At 34.3% G+C, this 23,362-nt stretch overlaps 3 protein-coding genes across 4 annotated transcripts in view; all 3 read left to right on the top strand.

The window, feature by feature from the left end:
* Positions 1-23,362, top strand: part of LOC106073544 (uncharacterized) — a 115,204-nt gene that overhangs the window by 19,190 nt on the left and 72,652 nt on the right. Inside the window, exon 5 of one of the 2 annotated variants that reach the window (XR_008778968.1) lies at positions 140-363. The exons of the other annotated variant lie outside the window; for it this stretch is intronic. The gene's annotated coding sequence lies outside the window, so the exon portion shown is untranslated. Of the gene's footprint in view, positions 1-139; positions 364-23,362 lie in introns of those variants that run through there. 2 annotated transcript variants of the gene reach the window in all.
* The window catches only part of LOC106068830 (uncharacterized), a 59,919-nt gene continuing 41,263 nt past the window's right edge, over positions 4,707-23,362 (top strand). Inside the window, exons 1-2 of the mRNA XM_056035907.1 lie at positions 4,707-4,782; positions 6,377-6,578. Of these exons, the coding sequence (XP_055891882.1) occupies positions 6,530-6,578 (49 nt within the window). The 5' untranslated portion in view covers positions 4,707-4,782; positions 6,377-6,529. The remainder of the gene's footprint in view (positions 4,783-6,376; positions 6,579-23,362) is intronic.
* On the top strand, positions 6,964-17,051 carry LOC106072527 (uncharacterized). Its single transcript, XM_056035908.1, has 4 exons — positions 6,964-7,078; positions 8,287-8,478; positions 11,814-11,864; positions 16,718-17,051. Exons 1-4 carry the CDS (start codon positions 7,051-7,053, stop codon positions 16,762-16,764), a joined length of 318 nt encoding a protein of 105 aa, XP_055891883.1. The 5' UTR covers positions 6,964-7,050; the 3' UTR covers positions 16,765-17,051.

Raw genomic sequence — 23,362 nt, 5'->3', positions numbered from 1 at the left:
TTTTTTTTTTTTTTTTGGGGGGGGGGGGGGGGGGGGAGTGCGCCTCAACGGGGTTTTCTACATAAAGTCTATGTTTGATGTTTATTCTATTCATTCGTGTAGCACTGTCTCAATAGATCGATCTTTTGTTATTTTTCAGTGAGGAAATATTTTTGGGCACACGTAATTTTTGGACGGTACTATCCGGAAGTATATGTGAAGCACTTGCAACGAAAAATACGTGATCATCGTACCATAAATGATCGTGAACGCAATCGCCGGCTTGAAATTGAACGCCAACGTGAACTTGACAGAATACGTGAAAGTGAAGACTTACCGTGATTTTCCCCCTCGTCTTATAAATAATAAACAGAGTGAAATCCACATGATCTTTTTTGTCATTGTCTTTTAAATGTATTTCTAAATGTATTTCTTAGATTTCTCAAAACACCGTCAATGCTGCTATTTATAGCTTCTGAAGTTGACATAAAGTCTCAATGTGGATTCCTAAATGGTAGACCCATTATGCACACCTAATCCTGTTAACAAGTGTTTCCCAAACTGTGTTCCGTGGATCACTAGGGTTCCGTGAGGTCTGACTAGGTGTTCCACGAACAATTGGAATAATTAATTCTATCGTTAAGGCAGAACAAAAAAAAAAAAGGACCAATTCTAAAAAAAAAATATCGCTATGAACTTTGACCTGCTCTAATTTTGAGTCTAATTTGAAACAAAGATACAAAGATCAACCTTTTAATTGATTTCTGGTCTAGTTTATAGCACACTATTCTAGAACAGAGTCTTTTACTTCCCTTTCCTACAATCTGTTTGAAGCCTTTTCTGATCGAGTTTGTAGCACACTATTCTAGAACAGAGTCTTTTACTTCCCTTTCCTACAATCTGTTTGAAGCCTTTTCTGGTCGAGTTTGTAGCACACTATTCTAGAACTGAGTCTTTTACTTCCCTTTCCTACAATCTGTTTGAAGCCTTTTCTGGTCGAGTTTGTAGCACACTATTCTAGAACAGAGTCTTTTACTTCCCTTTCCTACAATCTGTTTGAAGCCTTTTCTGGTTGAGTTTGTAGCACACTATTCTAGAACAGAGTCTTTTACTTCCCTTTCCTACAATCTGTTTGAAGCCTTTTCTGGTTATATTAAAACAAAAACAAATATAGTAACAGGATGGACCAACCGCATATTGGAACTCAGATTAGCAATATATGGCGAATGAAAGTAATAACATATGCTCTTCCAAGAATCAATACCATCAAAGGGATAAAAAGCTTATTTCTGAATAAATAAATAACAATGCTGAATTTAGAATAGAGTTAAATTATTTAAACAAATAGGAAAGAATCCAACCTGAAAAAAATGTGTTGCGTTCAATTCACAAAATGTGCGAAGTGTTCCGTTAAAGAAAATGTTTTGGGAAACACTGATATAATATAATATATAAAGTAGCAATTATACATAAAACACTGAACCATAATCTTCAAATACAAAAACAAAATTTAATAAAATACTCTGAAAGACAAAGATAAAGGCACATTCCTCGTCCCATATGCTAGGACAACTTTGTACAAATACTCCTTCTTCCCTAGTGCTATTAGAGCATGGAATGGGTTGCCTGAGCTAGCCAGGAAAACCAGTGACTTGACAGAATTTAAGTCATTGGTTAATATGCATGACTAAATGCATGACGCGTAGGACGTCATCATCTTCTTTTTTGAAGTAACGTCTGTATTATATAAGATAAGAAGATAACATGAATTATTTCGATCTATGATTTTTGAAGCATTACCTCAATGGAAATAAAAAGGTAATGGCTTTCATATATTTGCGTGAATATCCGAGAAATGAATTTGCACTATTTCTAAACTTTGAAAACTAAAGATCATCACTTTTCTAAGACAGAAATGATTGATTGGGGCGACTCCCTTTAGCGCTTAAAAAGAGTTTATATATATATATATATATATATATATATATATATATATATATATATATATATATATATATATATATATATATATATATATATATATATATATATATATATATATATATATATATATATATATATAAAGAGAGAGAGAGAGAGAGAGAGAGAGAGAGAGAGAGAGAGGTCTGTGAATCGATCAATCGCGGATAAGAAATTATTTCCGGTTTCCAGTAATTTATTTCCGGTTTCCAGTCTAATATATAAGTCGATGATCTAGATCTAAAAATTAAAATATGTTACATAGGTTAGGGTTGAAACATAAAACTACTTAACTTCTTCTAACTACTTTACAAAACATCGCCTTGATCCAACTTTCTACAATCATTTTCACATTTTTGGTAGTGTTACAATATCTCCATGTCCAGTCTAGAGTAGTATATTTAAGTCTATGGATTTTCTGGGGAACTTTTCAGTGTGCCTAGGAGCAAAAACTAATACAGAAAATATGTTTATTATGAAACATTTCAAATCTGAAATTGCAACTATCGTTACCGAAGGTGATGTTTATACATACACAAATATATACAAAACAAAAAAAAAAGCAAATTATCAAAGCATAAAACAAATAAAATTATCAATTAAAAAAAAATCATTTTCGTTAGAGCGAATATTTTATTCTTACTATCTAAAAACAAGACAACCAAAAGTGCTCTCTGCTATGTCAGCTATGTCAAGTTGGCGCCTAAGCTGGCCTTTGAAGCGTTTCCGTGGGGCCCCTCTGTTACGTCGCCCACCTTTACTAGTTCATATAATAGAAAACAAAAATGATGAGAAAAAAAAAACATTCTCGAGCACGCGATACTTAACACTGAGAGAAGCAATAATCCTAACAAAGTGAGTAAGTAAGCCAGGGTCGCCTTGACCTATTGTGGCAAAGTGAGCACAAGACAATATCAAATAATTTCTAACGAAGGCAGCAGAAAATAGTATGGAGAAAGACAGTCGAAAAACAAGTGTGGTACCCCAAAAAACAGACTAAGGAAAAGGTGAAGTAAAAGTAATGTGGTGACTATGCAAGCTAGTCAGTTTTTAAAAGTCATATTTTTTGTTTGAATTTGTTTTCAGTCCCTTAATATTGGACAGATTTTAATCTTCAATATCTTTTTAGAGTATAATCTTTTTCTTATAATTTCTTTGTTATTGCCCCTGGCGTCAATAAGAATCATTCCTTAATTTTATGATGCTACATTTATTTTTTTTTTATTTTGGTTTTCATTTAAGTGTTGTTGTTTTTTGGAAGGGTGGGGGAGGTTTGCATTTTTTATTGCCACATTTCCAACATAAATACATACAGTAATTGAAGGGAAACAACCGCGTGGCAAAACTTAATTTGTATTACTTGCGCTTACTTGTATCTTAATGTTTTCCAACCAATCCTATTACATTATTAAATGATAAATTGTTAAACGAGCGTTGACCATTTTTTTTCTAAAGATTCAAATTTATTTTATTCAGTAGGTACTTTGTTTTGTTTGTTGAAGACATTGAATAATCCAGTAAGGCAGTAAGTAAAGTTTCCCTTTCAGACTATGAGGTCTGAGGCAAGTGATGGTTTAAACCCCTCCACTCCCGGCTACGCCCATGTGTCATATTACAGGTGTTAACCACAATCTCAACAAAATATATGCATTTGATAACGCATCGAAAACTGGATGTATGCATGCGTAGCATTACATAATGTATTCGATTTATACATGTATGTAGTCTGAAAATTATAAACATTACAATAGCAGCCTAAGTTTGAAGCGTTTTGTTATTACTTATAGATTACAGCCGCTTCTTAAAAAAATAAGATTTCATGTGTCAATCTAGTCATGCATGTTGATATGTGCCTGGCTGACTCAGGCAACCCATTCCATTAAAAGATACGAGAAAGCAGAACGATTAGAGAGGCACCTACTTAATGTGAAAAGCTCTTGCTTCGTCCTAGAACATTCTCAAAGAACGCGATTTGTATATGGATAGTCCGTGAACCATTATTTAAAATATAAATCTAAATCTCCTTTAATTAAATATCGGATATGACAGCGCTATAAAAATTATTACAATTATTATAAGAATTTTCATCAATAGTGACTGTCAGGAATTTGTTGCATTCAATTGAATTTTAATGTGTCTAGGTATTATAACATTATTAATTAGCAATGTGTGTATGTGGTATAATTATTTATAACCTATATTACTTTTAGTTCCAAGTTCATCCCAACAGACACACCATACACACACTCAGTTGTACATAAACTAATAAACGATGTGTATGATGATTTCAATTAAAATATAAATTTAATGCAATAATATTTATACCATGAAAATGACATAAGACCAATGGAAATGATAAAACAAAGTCCATATAGATCTAGTATATGATTCAATCCAATACCTAAATAGTATTTTTAGAAAGTGTTTCTTGTTGTTTTTTTTACTGGTAAAAGAAATTAATGTGGTAGAAATAACGTGTCCAAACATTTTAGCCGACAAACGGAGTTGATGTATGCGCTGTAATAACATAAAAGTATTGAAAACTTTACTTCACAACGCGCTGATGGACATCATCCATTACTAAAACAACGAAAAAAGCGTATCACGTGACAGCTTGTGTGTGTTACGTAATTTGTATAGAAGAAATAGAGAATCACGAATGCTGTTTGTTTACGATTGGTGAATGAGGTCCATTGAAACGTGTGTATAGTGACCAACTATCCAGGCAATAGAATTACTAAACACTATTAGGATAAGATGTGGCTGAAGTTTTGTGCGATTTATTTACGCCATTCACTTGTGGATTAATTGTAGATAAAATTGGTAAGGAAACGCAACCAAACATTATGCGGTTAAATTAAATTAAATATTGTCTCCCTTTTGAAGTTTAATCTTGGTAAAGAAATAGACTTTGCGTTTTAAAAACACAAGGTAATCCTTTGCATTAAAGTTCGTCTGTCATTGGAGGACTGTAAAAAGGTTAAATGGTGTAGAAGAATGCGAATGTCGTGGAATGCTGGGTTCGTGCTTCCTGGAGTACTCATGACACGTGACAAACATGTATACTTTTGTATACATGCATGCTCCTTATAACTACAACCCCTATGATCTTAAAACTGCTGTTTGTAAGGCAGTTAAACACCAAGATTTTGAGAGGTATTAGACATGTCAGCAGACCCTCTCAGCGGATCGAGATATTTACCCATAGCTTTCAATCGCCTGGTCCTTATTACGAGACTCTGTAGCTTGTCTCACAGCCGACTCATTTTCTTGTCATTTTTCGGTCAATATTCTCATCAATCCACAACTCTAGGTGCAATCTAACAACGCGTCTCAAACCAAGATAGATGATTTATTTATATGTTTAATTTTCTAAAGTTGTTGAATGTTTTCTTTAAATAGAAACACTCTTTCTTTAAATATGCTGATTTTTGTATTGCATCCAAAAGGTAAAAAAAAATAATACTAATAACATTAAGAAATCTAACGTAATGAAAGAAAATTTTTCGAAAGTTCTTTTTTTTTTTTTTTTTTTTGCGGAGACAGATTTTTTCAATTTGTGCCGACATCTCCGCGGGCCGGATAGATCCATGTGGCGTGCCGGATGTGGCCCGCTAGACATATTTTGGGCATTACTGATTTAGACGAAGGAAAAATTAGATTGACATAACTATTAAAGAAGGAACAATATAAACGCAAAAGAACTTTGAATGATCTAAAAGATAATGATGTCCGATCTTCATTTTCTCTTCTAGTTTCTGAGATATAAACGGGACGGACAGATGGACAGACCGACGGACAGACAGGCCACACAAAACTAATAGAGTCTTTTCCCTTTAGGTGGCAGCTAAAAACACATAATTATCAAAATAGAAAAAAAAAAAACACAGCACGCGTTTGATGGAATGTGCTCCTATGTACTTCGTGGTGAGGACCTTGAAACAATCTTGGTCCCAATGGAATGAAGAAATGTGTACTGTTTTAACGTTTATGTTTTCTCCTTATGTTTTTTTTTTTTTTGTTTTCTTTCTATTTTTCTTATAAGGTTTTCTGATTATGTTTTCTGGTTACGCTTTCTATTTACATTTTTTTTTTTTTTTTTTTTTTTCTGTTTCTGTTTCTTTTTTATGTTTTCATGTTTTCTGTTTATGTTTTCTTTTTATGTTTTCATGTTTTCTGTTTATGTTTTCTTTTTATGTTTTCATGTTTTCTGTTTATGTTTTCTTTTTATGTTTTCTTTTCATGTTTTCTGTTTATATTTTCTGTTTATGTTTTCTTTTTATGTTTTCTTTTTATGTTTTCATGTTTTCTGTTTATGTTTTCATCTTTTCTGTTTATGTTTTTTGTTTATGTTTTTTTTTCATGTTTTCTGTTTACGTTTTCTGTTTACGTTTTCTGTTTATGTATGCACTTCCAGAACACCAAATGTGTGTACGCCTCTGAGATCATCGCGGGAATCGATTACAAATCGTAAGCTAAAGTGTACAAGTCTGATGAAACTTACAGGCAGCCCATTTCTGATACCACACTGATTCTTTGTAACTCATCACAGGTGAATCACATCAACAACATGATAGCCCGAAGCTTGTTACTCTTGCTTCTTTACCTTATGCTTTTGGGTAAGTTCTATCATATAATGTTTGAGAATATTTTGTGACCTATGGAGGCAGAAATATATATATATAGAGAGAGAGTGTGAAAATCGTAATAGATTATGAAACAATTTAATCAGGGCTGGATTGAAGTAAATGGAGGAAGCAAAGATTTTTGTAAAGGCTTTTATCTATAAATGTTACAAAAGTAAGCTTCAAAAACGTGGACAGTATTTATAAAGCATATGCAATTTCCAACGTTTGTTATGTCTTAGTGTGTGTACAGCGTGCATCTTCATGAGCTTAACAGAATGTTGTTACGAACGCTGTTTCATCTTTATGGATTAAAAGGTAAAAGAAAAAAAATCAATGTGATGAATGCAAATACAGTTACAAAGAAAGAACCAATTGACTTGATCTTGAGTTACAATGCTCGATGTATCAATTGTCGACGTAGGTTGTGAACCCTTTTGTCGTGATCTGGCTATAGGCCCACAAGATGGTGTCATGTATAAAAGATATTGAAGGTAACGCTGAATTTTTGTATTTTTTCGTTTACCTATTCAACAATAATTGGAGGCGCGTTGGCTGAGAGGTAAAGCGCTTGGCTTCTGAACCGGGGGTCCCGGGTTCGAATCATTGTGAAGATTTTTTAATTTTGAAATCTTTGGGCGCCTCTGAGTCCACACAGCTCTAATGAGTACTTGACATTAGTTGGGGAAATGTAAACGTAAAAAGGGGGCTAAATCCATATATATATATATATATATATAAGCCTATATATATCATGAAGTAGCATGTATTTCCCCGATTTCGAAATCAAACAAAATAATTATTTCCCAACAATTAATTAGCTAATTGTTTAAATTTCTTGTCACGTTTAACGAATACATACGACAAGTTTTTAAATTTGATCCGGAAAATGGAAAATGTTCAAACTTATTCAGACAGATGGACAGCCAGATAGACAAAAAGAGTGAGTTGATATAGCGTACTAGGTTTAAGCTCAACTCAGTTTTTACACAGTAAAAAAGGAAAGTTACCCTTTTACACCTAGTTGTCTGCGATGCTGATAATGTAAAAGTTTTTTGTTTCTGTTGCCTAGTACCTAACGAAATTTCCAGCGTTCAGTACAACCACCAGCCGCCTTTACTTTTCCCTAAATAATGTCAGGTACCCATTAGAGCTAATTAGACTCAAAGGCGCCCTAAAGATCTCGAAATAAAAAATCCAAGTCTTCACCAGGATTCGAACCCTGGACCCATTCATTAAGAAGCCAAGCGCTGTACACCCCCTGTCCTTCCCACCTAACAGACGTAAGCGATTCAACCATTTTTTTTTTAATTTAAAAAAAAAACCTTCCATTCATTGTATTTTAGTTGTTTTTTTTTTTTAAATAGAAACTTGGCAAAGAAAACTAACCGATGATCCCGGGTTCAAACCCTTCCCACCCCCCCACCCCCGCCCCCCGTCGTCCTGTGGGAGGTTTGGATTTGGAAGTTAATTATCTTCAACTCCGAATGAACATCCACAAAAGACATGGAACAAATTTTGCAAACATTTTGTTTACAGACAACTGGTAAATAACATGTTTTCCAAAATGGTTCTAAACAGCATACGCTAGAGTGAAGTTTGAAGTATGTAGGGTTTGACTGTGATTTATGTTTCAAAATGTGAATCGAAATATTTGGATAAAACTGTATAACAGTAGTTTTCAATTTCAATTCTCCATTAGCTTGTTGTACCGATGGGTGTCAAACGAAAACAGGGGAAAAATACGAAGCTGTATTTGTAGACAAGCTAATAAAAGCTTGGAAATTAGACAACCGATTACGACAATACATCCTTGACGACCCAAGATATATTAGCCTGAGAAGAAGGCTTTTTCATCTTCTAAAGTATCAAATGATGCCAAAGATGTTGGACAGTAAGCAACTATTGCAGAATTTGTTGTTTGTTTTCTAGCAGTTGCATAATTAAATACAATCCAACTTCGTAATGTCACGTTTAAGTAAACATTGCATAGACGCATACATGCTTTTCTATTGTTAAAATGGCTAATTATGTGATATGTGATATGTTCAAATTATAAGAAATTTCCTTAGGGATAATAAAGATTATTATTATTATTATTATTACAGCTTTTATATAGCGCTACTTTCATGCATATAGCATGCTCAGAGCTCATTTTGGGCCAATCTCATTTGTGGACCAGTGGGGGGGGGGGGAGGGGAGGGGAGGGGGTATCTAGGAGTTGGTTTTCCGTGCTGCCTTTAGGCTCGAACCTCGAGCCCCCTTCTAGGTAGCCAAGCCAAGTTCAAGCGCACTTAGCCTCTCGACCAAGCTTCCCACCTATGATATGATTATTATTATTCTTTTAAGTTAACAGTAACTTAGAAGTCAAAATTGTATACCTATGGTGCAAATTTTATGTGCTACTTGCCAATAAGCCTACCGTTAAGCATTAAGCGGAAATTTCCCGATAAAAAAAAAAAAAACCTCACATGTTTTTTCCCCATTCCCCATTCGCCGTTCCCCTTTGACACTTTTATTTTGTTCTGCAAATTCCGAATTTCGACAAAATAAATCGTCATTATTTTTTTATTAATGTAAAAAGAAAATATTGAATACTAAAAGTATTTTTTTTTACATCTCGTCCTATTGTGGCCTAATGCTTCGTTTATTCATAGACAAGGGTCATTTATAATCATGCCAAAACATTTTCCAGATATGTCTCTAACACAGTGTTTCTCAAACTGTGTGACGCGGCGTACTAGTGTTCCGCGGAAGATTTGCAGATATGCCGCGGGAGTTTCTACAAATATTTCAAATTTATACACGTGCAGCGTTACACAGGTCTGCCGACTATTAAATTTTTTATCCTACGTTGATATGACATCCCCACTTGCAACGGCTTCTCTTTTCTCTACCCTGCTAAATCGGAACTCTACATTTTGTTGGAAAGGGGTGTTAATTATTAAGGTTATGGAATTTTCCACTATACATGTATTATTATAATGACTCAAATGTACGCCGCCCTAGCAGACGCATAGCAGTTCTTTAATTGGCTACGATAGCAATAAGCGATGCGTTTCATTTAAACTTATTAGGTGTATGCAAATTATTATTAAGCGTTATTAATTTTTATCCATGGAGAAATACGTTAGAAAAAATGAAACTGCGACAGTGTTACATGAAAAGCAAGGAACCAGACGAAGGTACAAAGAATGTTACATCGGATATGGTTTTATACCATCGGGACCAGAAGATGCTCCATTGCCATTCTGTCTGATCTGTAATTCAGCTCTGTCGAATGAGGCGCTTGTTCCAAGCAAATTGAACTCTTTCTCTCCGTAATTATTTATCACATTCTGGTGGAATCAACGTTGGTATCGGCATATGTTGCAGATGGAATGACGATTGTGTTGAGAAGGTATATTTTTTGTCTCGAGTCCAATGGCTTGGCTTGTTCAAATAGGCTGCAGCCTTTGGAAAAAGCTCCTTGCATTTCCTATTCGGCACGCTACATCATGGTAAGCATCTCCATCATTTGTTATGATGCTGCCAAGGTGCGTGAACTTGTCCAGCTCTTCAAGCTTTGACTAGCCAAGTCTGACGGGGGCACCATTTGTCTTATCCAAGTTTATGCGGAGGTCAATTTTGGGTGCCTCTCTATCTAGGCTCTTTGTATTTCTTGTATGCATTCATTTTTAGCCCTGAGTAAAGCAACGTCATCAGCAAAGTCCAAGTCTGTCATTCGGTTTTGTTCAAACCATGGAATACCAAAGGCAGTCTGGTTCATTGCTCTCCTAGGAGGAAAAGGAAGGGAGATAAGATGTAACCCTCTCTCACACATGTCTCGATGCTAAAAAACTCGGTTGTTCCTCTTTCTGTTTTAATACAGCAACTAGACTGAGAGCACTAAAAATAAATAATAGAATCTGATTATTTTTTAAAACATTTTTTGAGGAGACCAACTTTATTTAGCCCGGCTTCGGATGGCGCGCTACTTATAAAAAGTCGATGCATAAAATGTCGATTTAAAAAAATAAATAAATTCTTAGCATTTATAAAAGCAAAAAAAACAAAAAAAAACCATAAATGTTTACTTTTCATTTTAGTAGCTAGTGTACCAGTAAAAAAAAGATAATTTATATTTCTATTTATTGTCAACATTTCTTTTACAACATACAGATATATATGAATACGTCAAAATGAAAATACACAAAAATAATCTTTCTGTGTAAACATATTGTTAACATGATTTCCCTAATATTTATGTATTGTTTTAGAAGAGCTGTATTTTTTATGAAAAAAAAAGTACTTTCATAATTAATAAAACAATAAATAAACTGTTTGCATTTTGAAAACAAAATTACCCAATTGCATTAGTTCAGGAATAAATGTCAGATTATTTGAAGACAAATTGCATAATATATAGAACAATAAAAATAACACAAGATACAGCCATTTTATAAAGAGAATTTGATGAATTACAAAATTTAGAATCAAATTGGAGCATGTCTTTTCACCCAGAAAAATGGCAGTTATTTAGAGTAACAAAAAAAACACAACCTAAAACAAATTAATTCCACTTATCTTATTCATGGTAAACCAGTAACACAGACTAAAAACGCATAATACCTAGGTGTTATAATAAATGAAAAAAATGTCATGGAATTTCCATATTGATGAAACTATAAAAAAAAAAAATCAAACAAAGCATTAGGTTTTATTAAAAGAAATTTCTATAAATCAAATAAGGTTAAAAAACTAAAATGTTATTTAACCTTGTTTAGGCCAAAAATAGAATATGCATTGTCTATTTAAGACCCTTCAACTCAAGGTGACATGAAACAAGAACAGACACAAAATAGAGCAGTACAATTCATAACAAACGAATTATCACTTTTGACTATGGTAACACTTTTAGTAAAATCATTACATTATAAACTCCTTCAAGAAAGAAGACTCAAAAGTAAAGTAGCAATTATACGATGGCCTAAAACAAGGAACCATAATGATCTGTTATTTGTTTTGAGTGCTCTCAGTGTAGTTGCTGCATTAACACAAAGAGAAACAACAGAGTTTTTTTTTTCTTTTTTTGATGTAACGTCTGTATTTTATAAGATACAATTCCATCAAAGAAAAAGTCAAAATTATTTATACACATAGTTTTGTAGATTTTTAAATCTAAACGTGACAGTCGAATAACTTAAAGTTAAAGCGGGTTTTAATAACATTTTTTTATTTAATTTTCAGGAATTGACTATTTGGAGGCAGAAAAAAGAAAGAAAGCGCTACTAAAAATATGTTTGTACTCCAATATCGCTATGTAGCTTAATATTTCTACCTAATATGTGCAGTGGCGTTACTGGGGGCTGCGGGAGTTGCTATTCGCACCGGGTGACACCCATTCCAAGTGAAAATAAATCCACTTTTGGTATAACTGGAAATTTAAAAAAAACGTATAAAGTATGTATTACGGCTCAAGAAACAAACAAACAAACAAACAAACAAACAAACAAAAAACACGAACGTTTTCTGAGTGTGGAGAGAGAGGGGGGGGGGATGACACCATGAATTGACCGCATCGGGTAAAACCCACCCTAGTGACGCCACTGAATACGTGTATATCTAGTACATACCTATATATATCTAGTAAACTTAAGTTCCTTTCAGACCTTGTGGTCAGTTGATGTAAAGGTCATCTGTTTCTATAGCCTACGATTAACGAGGGTGTCTCTGGCCAGCCTGTATTTTCCCCAACTCATCTCAAGTACACATTAGAATTGAGCGGAATTGGAGGCGCCCAAAGATCCCAAACTTAAGAAACACAGTCTTCACAGGGATTCGAACACGATACTCTACCGCTGAGCCACCGCGCCTGCTAGTCCTCTCCCCTTTTCAGAAGAAAGAATGACATTTTAAAACAGAATAGCCAATAATGGCGACAGAGTTTATGTCATTGTACACGAATTTATCTAAGTTATTTTAAGAATGACTTTTTTTTTTTTTGGAAAATTTAGAATTCATAATTTTTCTCTTTTAACAATTGAGATGAGTTCTGAGCCCAAATAACATTTTCCTAGTCACCTTTTTCCAACCTTTACTCAATCTGATAATGTGTATTGTATAAAAAAAAAATTGGGACTATATCTCACAATATATGTTTGAATCCTAAAAATGCCAAAGAAATTAAAATAGAATCTAATTAGTCCACTTAATTTCTCCCCCCACTTACGAAATTTATTTTTGAGAGCTTTGAATTATAGCTCTGTAACAAAACAAAGTTATAAACATGCCTATTGATCAAAATGTATCACTTACAAATTAACTTTTTTTTAAAATATTATTTTACGAAAACAATTTTTTTTTTGGCGGCGATCATTTAAGTCTTAATCTAAATATGTGGGGTATCTTATTATGTCTAGGAACAAACCGGTTGTATTTGCATTGTAGTAAGGGCCTGTTAATTCCTATTAGTATATTTTTAAGTAAAACATTATATAGATGTCAGGAGGGTACCCCTAGTTCAGTGTACGAAATTGGCTTTTAAATAAGTAAATAAAGTAAATTATTACGTAACTGTCATGTAGTCTTGCTTTTCACGTTGTCTTATATGTTAGTGACCCTGTCGTATGTATTCCATACAGATTATTAACACTTTCCGTGCGGGGTCGCTCTCAATTTCAAGGAGTAACTTCAATCGCGCTGACTAGCGCCGTGTTACTCTCAGGTAGTAACGGTAAATAGGGTAGTTTATGTCATCATCCTTATCATTTAAGAAAATTACCTGATAAGAGCACTGAAAATAAAGGAGACCATGAACGTATCGAAGAAAAATATCACTATTCAGATGATTTCCTTACGGATAATAAAGATTATTATTATTATTATTATTATTATTATTCATACAAAGGTAAAGAAGTCGAAGAAGTGAAAATGTCTCTTGTTGAGAGAAGTTATTGCTAAAGAGACTCCAGAGGAATGTTCTTTACCTCACTTTCTCTGTATACATTTTCTTTTTCATGGTACTGTTCCCCGGGGAAAGGTCTTTGCGAGGCCTGATTTAACATGTAAGTTGTAGTATGCGTTTTTTTTTTTACTGCAGTTAGATTTAGCAGGTCATTGTAGGGTCCTAACGCTGCACTAATCCGTCGCAAATCTTTTCGTTTGTGGTACAGTCTTTGTATGTGATACACATGATCTTTTATCCATGTTATCTCAGTTCCATTGCTAGGATACTCCTCTCTAGTTTACAGTTAGAGTCCAAGATTTGCATGCATATATGTGACAATGAACTGGGAAATTATCACTCTGATATTAGTGTCGAGTGTTATGCCCTTGTCTTTCCCTATTGTTTTGAGTTTTGTAATTGCTGCTGTGAACTGTACATTTCTGGCCAGTACTTTAGGTTCAGTGTTTGCTAATTGGCGACAGCTTTCATTAATTAATTATTATAACATCGCATTAATCTATAAGAGTAATGCTACAATGAATCTGTGCAATGAGATTAAATTAAATATTAGTTGTCATTGTATGTAATCAAAATATGACTCAATAACGAAAGAATATCTTAATACGGTTGAAAAGCAGCTTCGCAGAAAACAAAATTGAGAATAAGTTTATAACTGTTTCAGCAAAGCACATTAAAGATATACCTATCAGAGACATATTGTCTACAGGGTAGCCTGCCTTCTTATCTTATTAGACAGCACAACTGAAGTAGCCTAGACTGATTACATCTCGAAGTTATGTGATTTTTAAACGAGAAGAAAAATATAGCGAAATGACATAAGATCTAGATCTTTTTGATGCTATAATGGCTTACATTTTTAAAATTTAGTTAGTGTCTAAGGGTAATAAGAAATGAAAAAAAAAAGTATACATGGCTTGCTACTTTTATTTATGGTTTTGGGAAAATACCAAAAATACAATACAAAGGTTTGATATAAAAAAAAAACTTTGTACGAATTTTTATGCAAATGAGTCATTGATAACTTGCAAAATATAGCAAGCCTACTAGCACTACACATCGGCTACACCCAGTTGTTTTTTTCATCTGCTTTATATTGTTTATTATGGCTGAAACATCCCTTCTGGTTTTTTAATTGTAATAATTAGGCCAAGTTTTATCGACCCGCCTAACATACTTTATATCCCTTGAATGAGTGTACCTGTTACAATGGTATGAATCACATATACGCATATATGTTTTTGACTCTTAAATTTTAGTATCACTTTTACTTATCCACTAATACCCCTTCCACCCCACTACAAAATTATAGTCCTGTGTACAACGACTATTAATTTGCTTCTCAATTTAATATTTAATATACCCCATATTACTTTTTGACGTAATACCCTTCCACACCAACTTTCACACTTTTCTGCCAATTTATTTTTTAAATCACAAAGGCAACGCTTGCCATTTTTTTTAAAGCATCCTCCGACTGATCAATCCTTCACCAAACTATTAATTTATAGAATTCTATTTTTAGAATTTTTGATTAAGTTTACCTTTTTTTTTTTTTGGAGGTGAGGTGGCAGAGCGGTAAAGCGCTTCGCTTCCGAACCGGTGGTTCTGGGTTCGAAACCTGGCGAAGACTGAGATTTTTAATTTCGGGATCTTTGGAGGCCTCTGAGTCCACCCAGCTCCAATGGGTGCCTGACATTAGTTGGGGAAAAGTAAAGGCGGTTGGTCGTTGTGCTGGCCAGATGTCACTGTCAGGTTTAGGAATTTTGTTAAATAGCTGTACACAATTAAGGTCCCGAGGTTCAGCCTCATTATCCAATAATTAATTTAAGCACCTTTGCTACTGCTATCAACTTGTCACCCTGGTTTGATAGTCCACCAGACTGGCGTCACAAAACTGCCAACCTCGGTAATAGTAAAGTTAGACCTCAGCTGATCCCAATTGTTACCAACTGATGTGTAAACTGCTCTGACAATCAACGCCGTCGATGATCGCCAACCTGACAATGACACTGAAGACTGTAATATATATATATTTCTGAGACGGCAAGCGACGCCCACACTAGCATAGACTCGAGCTCAGTATATACAGCTCCAACAATGGCACCCCTAAACAGGGGTCCAAAAAATCCTATTGAATATAAGTCCAAGAAACTAGTAGAGACTAATAGCACACCGTCCGTTTCAACCAAATTCAGAGGGTGAACTGTCTCAGGACAACGAATGACCAATAAATGTCACCGGACTTAGTGACGTAGCAAAAACATTTCAAAACAAAAATACAAGGCACTCTCGCTCCGTACAAGTACTACGAGTAGAGGGGAAAAAAACAGAGTTGGAAAACTACGCGTCAGACACCCTCGTTAACCTTAGGCCACATAATCAAATGATCTTTACATCATCTGCCCTATAGACCACCAGGTCTGAAAGGGGAACTTTACTTTTTTTTTTTTTTTTTTTTTACCTTTTTTGCATCCTTTAATTATAAGGCGAGCCATGTACGGTATTGGATAGCGCAAACATTTCTTGAGACCATCAAATTCAGGTCAAAAGAAAAAAAAGTACATTTCCCGAAGGCCCCAATTAAATGCTACAATCCGTTTCCCACAATAAAAGACTCTAGATCTATCTTATTTATGCTTTTACGATTCTTTTTTATTAATTAAGACCGCGTTTAAAAGGAAGCGGAAATGACGTAAAACATAATTTAAAAATAGGTGACTTAGGGAAAAATAATTTTGCTTTAAAATTTTCAGTACTTTGTTTAATGCGGTTGCAAAACTGTCCAAACCAGCTGTTAGCAAGCGCCTAGGAGATACAAAGAATCAGTGTTCGAGATTTTATGCGAATCCGTGCGTCCGTTTAATAGATCTCTTGATCTATAAGTAAATGAGTGGTCACTTAGATATCTATATATAATATCCCCAGCTGAAAAAACTCTGGGCTACGTGTGATGTCGTGACTTGAGTACATTATGGGAAAATCAAGTGAAGATATGTTTTATCATTATATCGTATGCAATCAGAAAGACATCTACTTATTTAATATTACCCTGATTTCTCATTATATAAACATTCGCATTTAATATATTGTCATAATGATAGGAATGTACCTTACCACACTATAGCTATAATAAAATGTATTCTATTTATATAAAATTCATTCATTTTCTTTTTTTTTTTCTTAGACATGTGTCTTATTTTGGCAGGTGCTTCTTGTCCGTGGATTTTTTGACAAGCGCTAAGAGACTGCGATCCTTCCTAAATTATTGTTTCACTTCAGTACCTAGATCAACTGTTTGTTTTTTTTTATTTTTCATTTCACTAAATACAAGAAACTAAAAGATAGTTTTATTGTGATTTATATTATATACTTTTAGATGCATAAAAATTAAAACTTTTGAGACAAGATATCAAACGAAATTGTTGACTTTTTCTATTTTAAAACAACATTGTATTTTCTAACTATGCTATTTCGACCAAATACTGAAAATAAAATAAAAACTGTTGCTAATAGCCTAATACATTTTTGCTTTTTCTTTTCTTCTGTTCTTCATGTTTCTCTTGTGGTTTCTTAAATGTAAAAATCAAGAGACCATCTCGTTTCCATGTCTTTATTTTACTAGTACCGTATACAATTCTTTGTCGCTCCATAAATTTCATGATTAGCCACACCAGATTCTGACCCATCTCAAGAAACAACTAAAACCAGTAAATCATCTGATCGCATCCATTATTTTCCGAGAAAGAAAAAGCCATACATAGTTACTACCATAAAACCCTTCCAACTTTCTGCATTAGCTAACATTCTAAATCAATACTTTGCGTCAGCATTTTCCATTCCAGTAGTCTATTAAATATTGCTTTAAGCCAAGCTGACGACGTAGGAAATATAAAAGCACATGAAAAAGCGATCTAAAAAACATTAGCTAACATAAAACCAAATAAAGCAGCAGGGTATAAACCCGGGACCATTGAGAAGTCCAAACCACAGTCTAGCGCGCATACCACACGACCAGGCAGCCATTAAGCAGCGACAACGTATTCTATTGGGCAGCAGCAGGGTATAAACCTGGATGGCTGCCTGGTCGTGCGGTTTGCACGCTGGACTGTCGTTCAGATTTACCGATGGTCCCGGGTTCAAACCCTGCCCGCTCCCATCCCCCGTCGTCCTGCGGGAGGTTTGGACTAGGAAGTAATTATCTTCAACTCTGAAGGAACATCCGAAACATGTAAAACATTTCAAACAAACCCTTGACCATTGAGAAGTCCAAACCACAGTCTAGCGCGCATACCACACGACCAGGCAGCCATTAAACCACCCATAACATGTAGCTACCACATATTCTATTCTGTGGCTTTTGTTTTGTCTCGAATGACGCTCTTTTCATTTTGCAACTTCTTGTGTAACTAAAGAGGCCAATCCTTAATAAACAACTTCGGTCACAGGTTGAGCATATGTAATCACCAGGCGCCGTTGCATGTTCAACTTTCTAAAACATAAATTACAAAGATAAACATAATGTCCTCACTCCATATCAACATGGCTTTAGTTTTTACAGATCATGTAAAACAAAACTAATAGGACGAATTGATGATTTTTTAAAGGACTTAGATGATAATGGGCTAATAGATGTCATTATATTTTATTTTTATAAGTTATCTGACAAAGTTCACTGTCATAGCTTGCTAAAAAAAAATGTAAACATGTTGCATTGCTGGTTCATAAAATCAATGGATTCAGAATTTCCTGATAGGAAGAAAACAAACTGTAATAATAAATCTATACAAATAACTGTAAACTTATTCTTAGGAACAGCTAAAACAACACGGTGTTACAATTTTATAACAAGAAATAAAAAAATTAGAAAAGGAAAAAAAAAAAATTATAAGCATGGAATTAATTGCCCGAATTAACCAGGATAATCAACCACTTTGCTTAGTTCAAGTCAATGAATAACATGCATGACTCGAATAAACAAAAATTATGTAGGACATAATTATCTTCTCTTTCTAAGTAAAGTCTGTATTCTATAAGATCACCTTTAACCAATCATTAAGTCTGTTGGACAGTTAGCGCACCATACAAGAACTGTCGATCGTCAATCTACATTCTTCTCTTTCCTAACCTTGGATAGAATGTCCATTCTTCGATGTTATCCCATCACTTTCTCTGTCTTTTGAACTTCTTCTTCCCGGTACTGTTCCCTGAAGAATGGTCTTTGCGAGCCAAAAGGACCTACTGATGTGACAAAAGAGTATGAGTTAACATTTTGGACAGTGGTTAGTAGGTGATCTTGGGGTCCAAATCGCTGTATTAATCCTGTTTCTTATCTCTTCTTTTTTTATGTGGTCTTTGTAAGTGAATCTTTCTGTAGCATCTTAGTTCCATTGCTGGGATCTTCTTTTCGAGATAAACAGTCAAGAGTCAAAAATTCGCTAGCCTTTAAAATGTGGTCGTGACCAGGGAGCGCATCAGTCTGATTTTAGTTTCGTGTGCTGTGCATAACTCCAAATTATTTTGAGTTTTGTAAGTGCTTCTGTGGACTGAGCAATTCTGGCCAGTATTTCAGGTTTGGTTCCTTCATCTGAGACAAAAGCTTCAAGATATTTAAAGCTACTGACAATTTTCAGCTTTTCGCCATCAATGCTGATGTATCTTTAAAGCCCTGTTGGCTTTTGGTTCTAAATTAAGTTTTTTTTTCGTAATAAAATAAAAGCCATAAAAAAAGAAATCACTTTTTACCTTACCATTAGTTGTTTTTTTTCTCTAAGCACATTGTCACGGTCCTACAGAACAAAGGAACCCTTGCTCTAAATCCAACTGCTTCAATACGTGCTAATTCGCTTTCCTTAAGCAATTTAAGTCAGAAGCAGAATTTCAGCTTAGTCAACATATTAGTGAGGCTAAGCTAGGGATGAAAATCAAGATTTAAAAGTTGTTCCATTGAAAAGAAAGCCTTAAATGACATAGAAGTTATAAAGAACTCGCAAGTCTACACTTTTAATTAGCGTGTATTGATTTTGATTCAAATGTTATATTCGATATATTGTAATCATAAAGGTTTTTAAGCATTGTTATAATATCTGCATCTTCCCAATTGCTGGACCTTGCCTTTTGTCTTGGTATACTTTTGCTTTCGATTTCTTAATTCTTTATCTCCATAATTATTTTCCTTGTTCCGATAATATTCTTTATTTTGCTCATTAGTATTTCACTATCATGTAATGATTGAACTTCAATGACTTTTTTGTTTCCTATCAGAAAATGTTATATTTGATGTTGAATCAGGAGAATGCATGCTCTTTTTACAAAACATAAATTAAAGTTTGTAAATCCAAATATCAATTTAATTTAATGGGGGTCAAATCAACGTTAGCATCGTCAATTAGGAGAGAAAGAGTTAAGAGTATTATTTCAGTCAAATTTCAGACAAAAATAAAGTCAACAAGAGCAGTGCACTGCATAATTTGTATTACATTAAATTTCAATGGATGTTTTTGTTAGCTAAACTTGTTATTATTGTTTTTTTAATTTCAATGGATGTTTTTAGCTAAACTTTTTGTTCTTATTTCTTTAAAATTTCAATGGATGTTTTTAGCTAAACTTTTTTAAGCCGCAAGCGTGAATTAAAACGTTGTTACGTTCTACTTTCAAACCCTGTGATCTACTGGGCAGATGATGTTGAGGTCATCTGTTACTTTAGCCAAACGTTAACGAGCAGGGTACCAAGTGGCCAGCACAATGACCAACCGCCTTTACTTTTCTCATTAGGTACACATTAGCGAAGGGTGGACACAGGGACGTCCTAAAAAATCTCGGATTTCAAAATTTTAGCTTTTAACGAGATTCGAACATAATATCTCAGGTTAGGAAGTCAAGCACATAACCACCCAGCATGCATGCCCACATAACATGCAGAGTTAATACTGTATATGCAGCTGGTTACTAGACTGAATGCATTTAGACCTTATACGGGTGCTGATGTTCTCTTGTTCTGTAGACAAAGACGTTGACACTTCTATTACGAAGTACAAAACATGTCACTAAGAAGACCACCTGTTTCTGAACACTGTTAAGTCAGAAACCAAGTTTGTCACAATAAAATATTGAGAGGTGAAGCTATGGATACGCTCAAGATTCTAATTTTCTATTAACCAAAACAACCACTACACTAATCTTCAGATAAATGACTTGATTGAACTTAAGATCACACTAACCTTACACGAATGTGCTCATTTAGGATCATTGCACTCTGTGTCGAGCGAGGCATTCCTGCCTTCCTTGTGGTTATAGCTTTTTGCAAGTCTTCACTTGAGTAGCTTTGGTTTATCTATGATAATGTTTAATTCTAGACAAAACAAGTCTTGTCTTGGAGTCCGAACATTAATTAGAAGTGCAGCATTTCACGTGGCTACGTAGTCTCAACTGCGACCTACATATTTTGCCACGACCGAAGCAGTTATATTCATTGTCCGTTAGTAGTCTGAGCCGCTTATATCCATAGGATCCCCTCTATGTCTGTGATAGCAAGTTGGCTCCTAATCTTGTCTTAAAGCGAAATGCAAAATTACAACATTCTCATGAAAATTTAGACTAATGGTGCTGAACATTAAGAAAATAAGTACACAGATATTTTTAAAAATAAGAACAAAATTACGACGCTGTTGTTGCTTTTTCAGAGGAAAAATGTTTAGGCTTTGTTCAATATATAGCCGAATTAGCAGAAACAAATTTTAAAATATGGGAATACCTCTAATGAAGACTTGGTGAAGACCTAGACATAAGAACTACAGAAAAATGAACTTCAAAGCTGATTACATTTTAAAGATTAAAAATAAAACAAAAATAAAATTACAGCTAGACTTTACATGTTGCTTTCGCAAGCTCAAAATCGGCCCAGAGGAAGTGTTCCATTCAGGCAGATAAAAAGACAGGATTCAATATTTTCAGTAAGAATATCAGAAACTATGAACTACAAACTATCCACAACTACAACTCCATCTCCGTCGATACAAAAAGAGATATGCACCTGTCGAAAGTGTTCTCGATAGTAAGACTAAAGACATACGCCACAGGAGATAGGAAAGAAGAGGCAAATAATTGTGCGAAATTTCAGCTTGATCTGATATTAAATGTCGGAGAAATAGCTTACTCAAACCATTTACCATACCATAACAAAAACAAAGATTGACAGAGTAAGTTGATATGAGCTATGTAAACTATTATTATAAATGTAACCGATAGAGAGGGTTACTGTCAATGATTGAAACATCCCCTCTACGATAACTCAAAAGCATTGTAAGCTTTGCACAGCAATGTGTAATTGAAATTTGTGTAGTTACAAACTATCTATCAAAGTAGAAATACTATACACTTGTACGATAAGATGGTTAGGATCTTAGTGTGATTTAATTCATGAATTAACTAGGGCATCAATTGTAGTTGCACTTCGCTAATCAAAGGCTTGTGTGGATTAAATTAAGCTGTGAATTATTTCCTATTCTAGTTTTTAATTCTGTTCAAGAAATTAACTTTGCGATACATTACTCTAAAAGACGTACTAAAGAGATGAAACGATCAATAGCATTACATGGAGCTGTCACTGTTAGATTCGACGGATTGTAGTGAGTTATTACTCATACCAATGTGAAAGGAGCATTAGTTGGCGATTTTGTTTCAAAATCAGTTCATTTCGCTACTAGTAGCTGTATTACCTCAAATGTATATTGTTAAAACTATGACTATGACTACACTAAGTGTCATAATATTGTCAGAACGAGACAGCTGGAGGTCACTCACGAAGGCCGCGGGATACACATTTGAGACCAAGAGAAAATCTGCTGACAAGGATAAACGCAGACGGCGAAAAGAAAATCTAAATCGACCACCTGCGGACAATGATTATGCTTGCCCTGGATGTGGCAAAATATGTAGGTCACAGCTGGGACTGCGCATCCACGGGAAATACTGCATTCCTCACTAATCTTCGGACTCGAAGACAAGCCTTATTATATTGTTAAAATGTATATATTGGATTGGTTACATTACAGTTCTACAACAACCAAAAAAAAAAAAAAAGAAAAGAAAAGAATACACCTAAACCGCATGTGATTCGATCTAAACAGGCAGACAACACAAAGATAATAGCGCCTTTCGGAGGTGGCTATGAACCGTGCACTAGACTAAAGCATTCTACTAATGCTATCTTGGGGGTTTAACCAAACATGGCAATAAGATGGAATTTAGATCTAGTCACTCTATTTACATTCTTCCCATCGAGATTTACGCTCACAGTAAATAATATAACAAGAAAACATCTGTGAAAATATTAAAAAAAAAACAAAGTGCGATTGTATCAATACGTTTGAATCAGTCTTTAAATTAATATTGGAATACATCTGGACCATAAAAAAAACAGTGAATTTAGAGATATTTTTACCAATAGTTTTTGATAAGTGCCATTCTCACTGTGAGTTGTCTCAAAACGCTATGATCCTATCACATTATCTAGACCAGGTGGGGAAAAAAAGGGGGATGGGAGAAAGATATCTGGGTGAATTTGACCATAATCGCTTTTTAAAAGCATTTATACATCTATTAAAAACAGAAAATGTGTTTTTCCAAACTTTACTTTAAAGCGGCGACCTATAATAAAGGGGACTAATTCATCTTTAGATAAGTCAAGTACAATTTCTTTTCTTTGTTCGAGATATTAAACAAAATAATTAATTACCAAAGTTAATTAACTAATTGGGTATTGTTTTTGTATTGATTCTTGTTTTGTCAGGTAAAAAAAATAATTGTACGAAATTTCAGCTTGATCAGAGAT

The sequence above is a fragment of the Biomphalaria glabrata genome, chromosome 7 (genome assembly GCF_947242115.1).
Source record: "Biomphalaria glabrata chromosome 7, xgBioGlab47.1, whole genome shotgun sequence".
In the NCBI taxonomy this organism is placed as follows: domain Eukaryota; kingdom Metazoa; phylum Mollusca; class Gastropoda; family Planorbidae; genus Biomphalaria; species Biomphalaria glabrata.
Note: the sequence above shows the minus strand (reverse complement) of the source record. Positions and strands in the feature narration are given on the sequence as shown.

Coding starts and splice junctions, on each gene's coding strand:
- LOC106072527 (XM_056035908.1), top strand. CDS start 7,051: ATGGTGTCATGTATAAAAGATATTGAAG. Junction 7,079..8,286: donor ATGTATAAAAGATATTGAAG/GTAACGCTGAAT, acceptor ATTCTCCATTAG/CTTGTTGTACCGATGGGTGT. Junction 11,865..16,717: donor GAAAGCGCTACTAAAAATAT/GTTTGTACTCCA, acceptor TTTTTTTCTTAG/ACATGTGTCTTATTTTGGCA.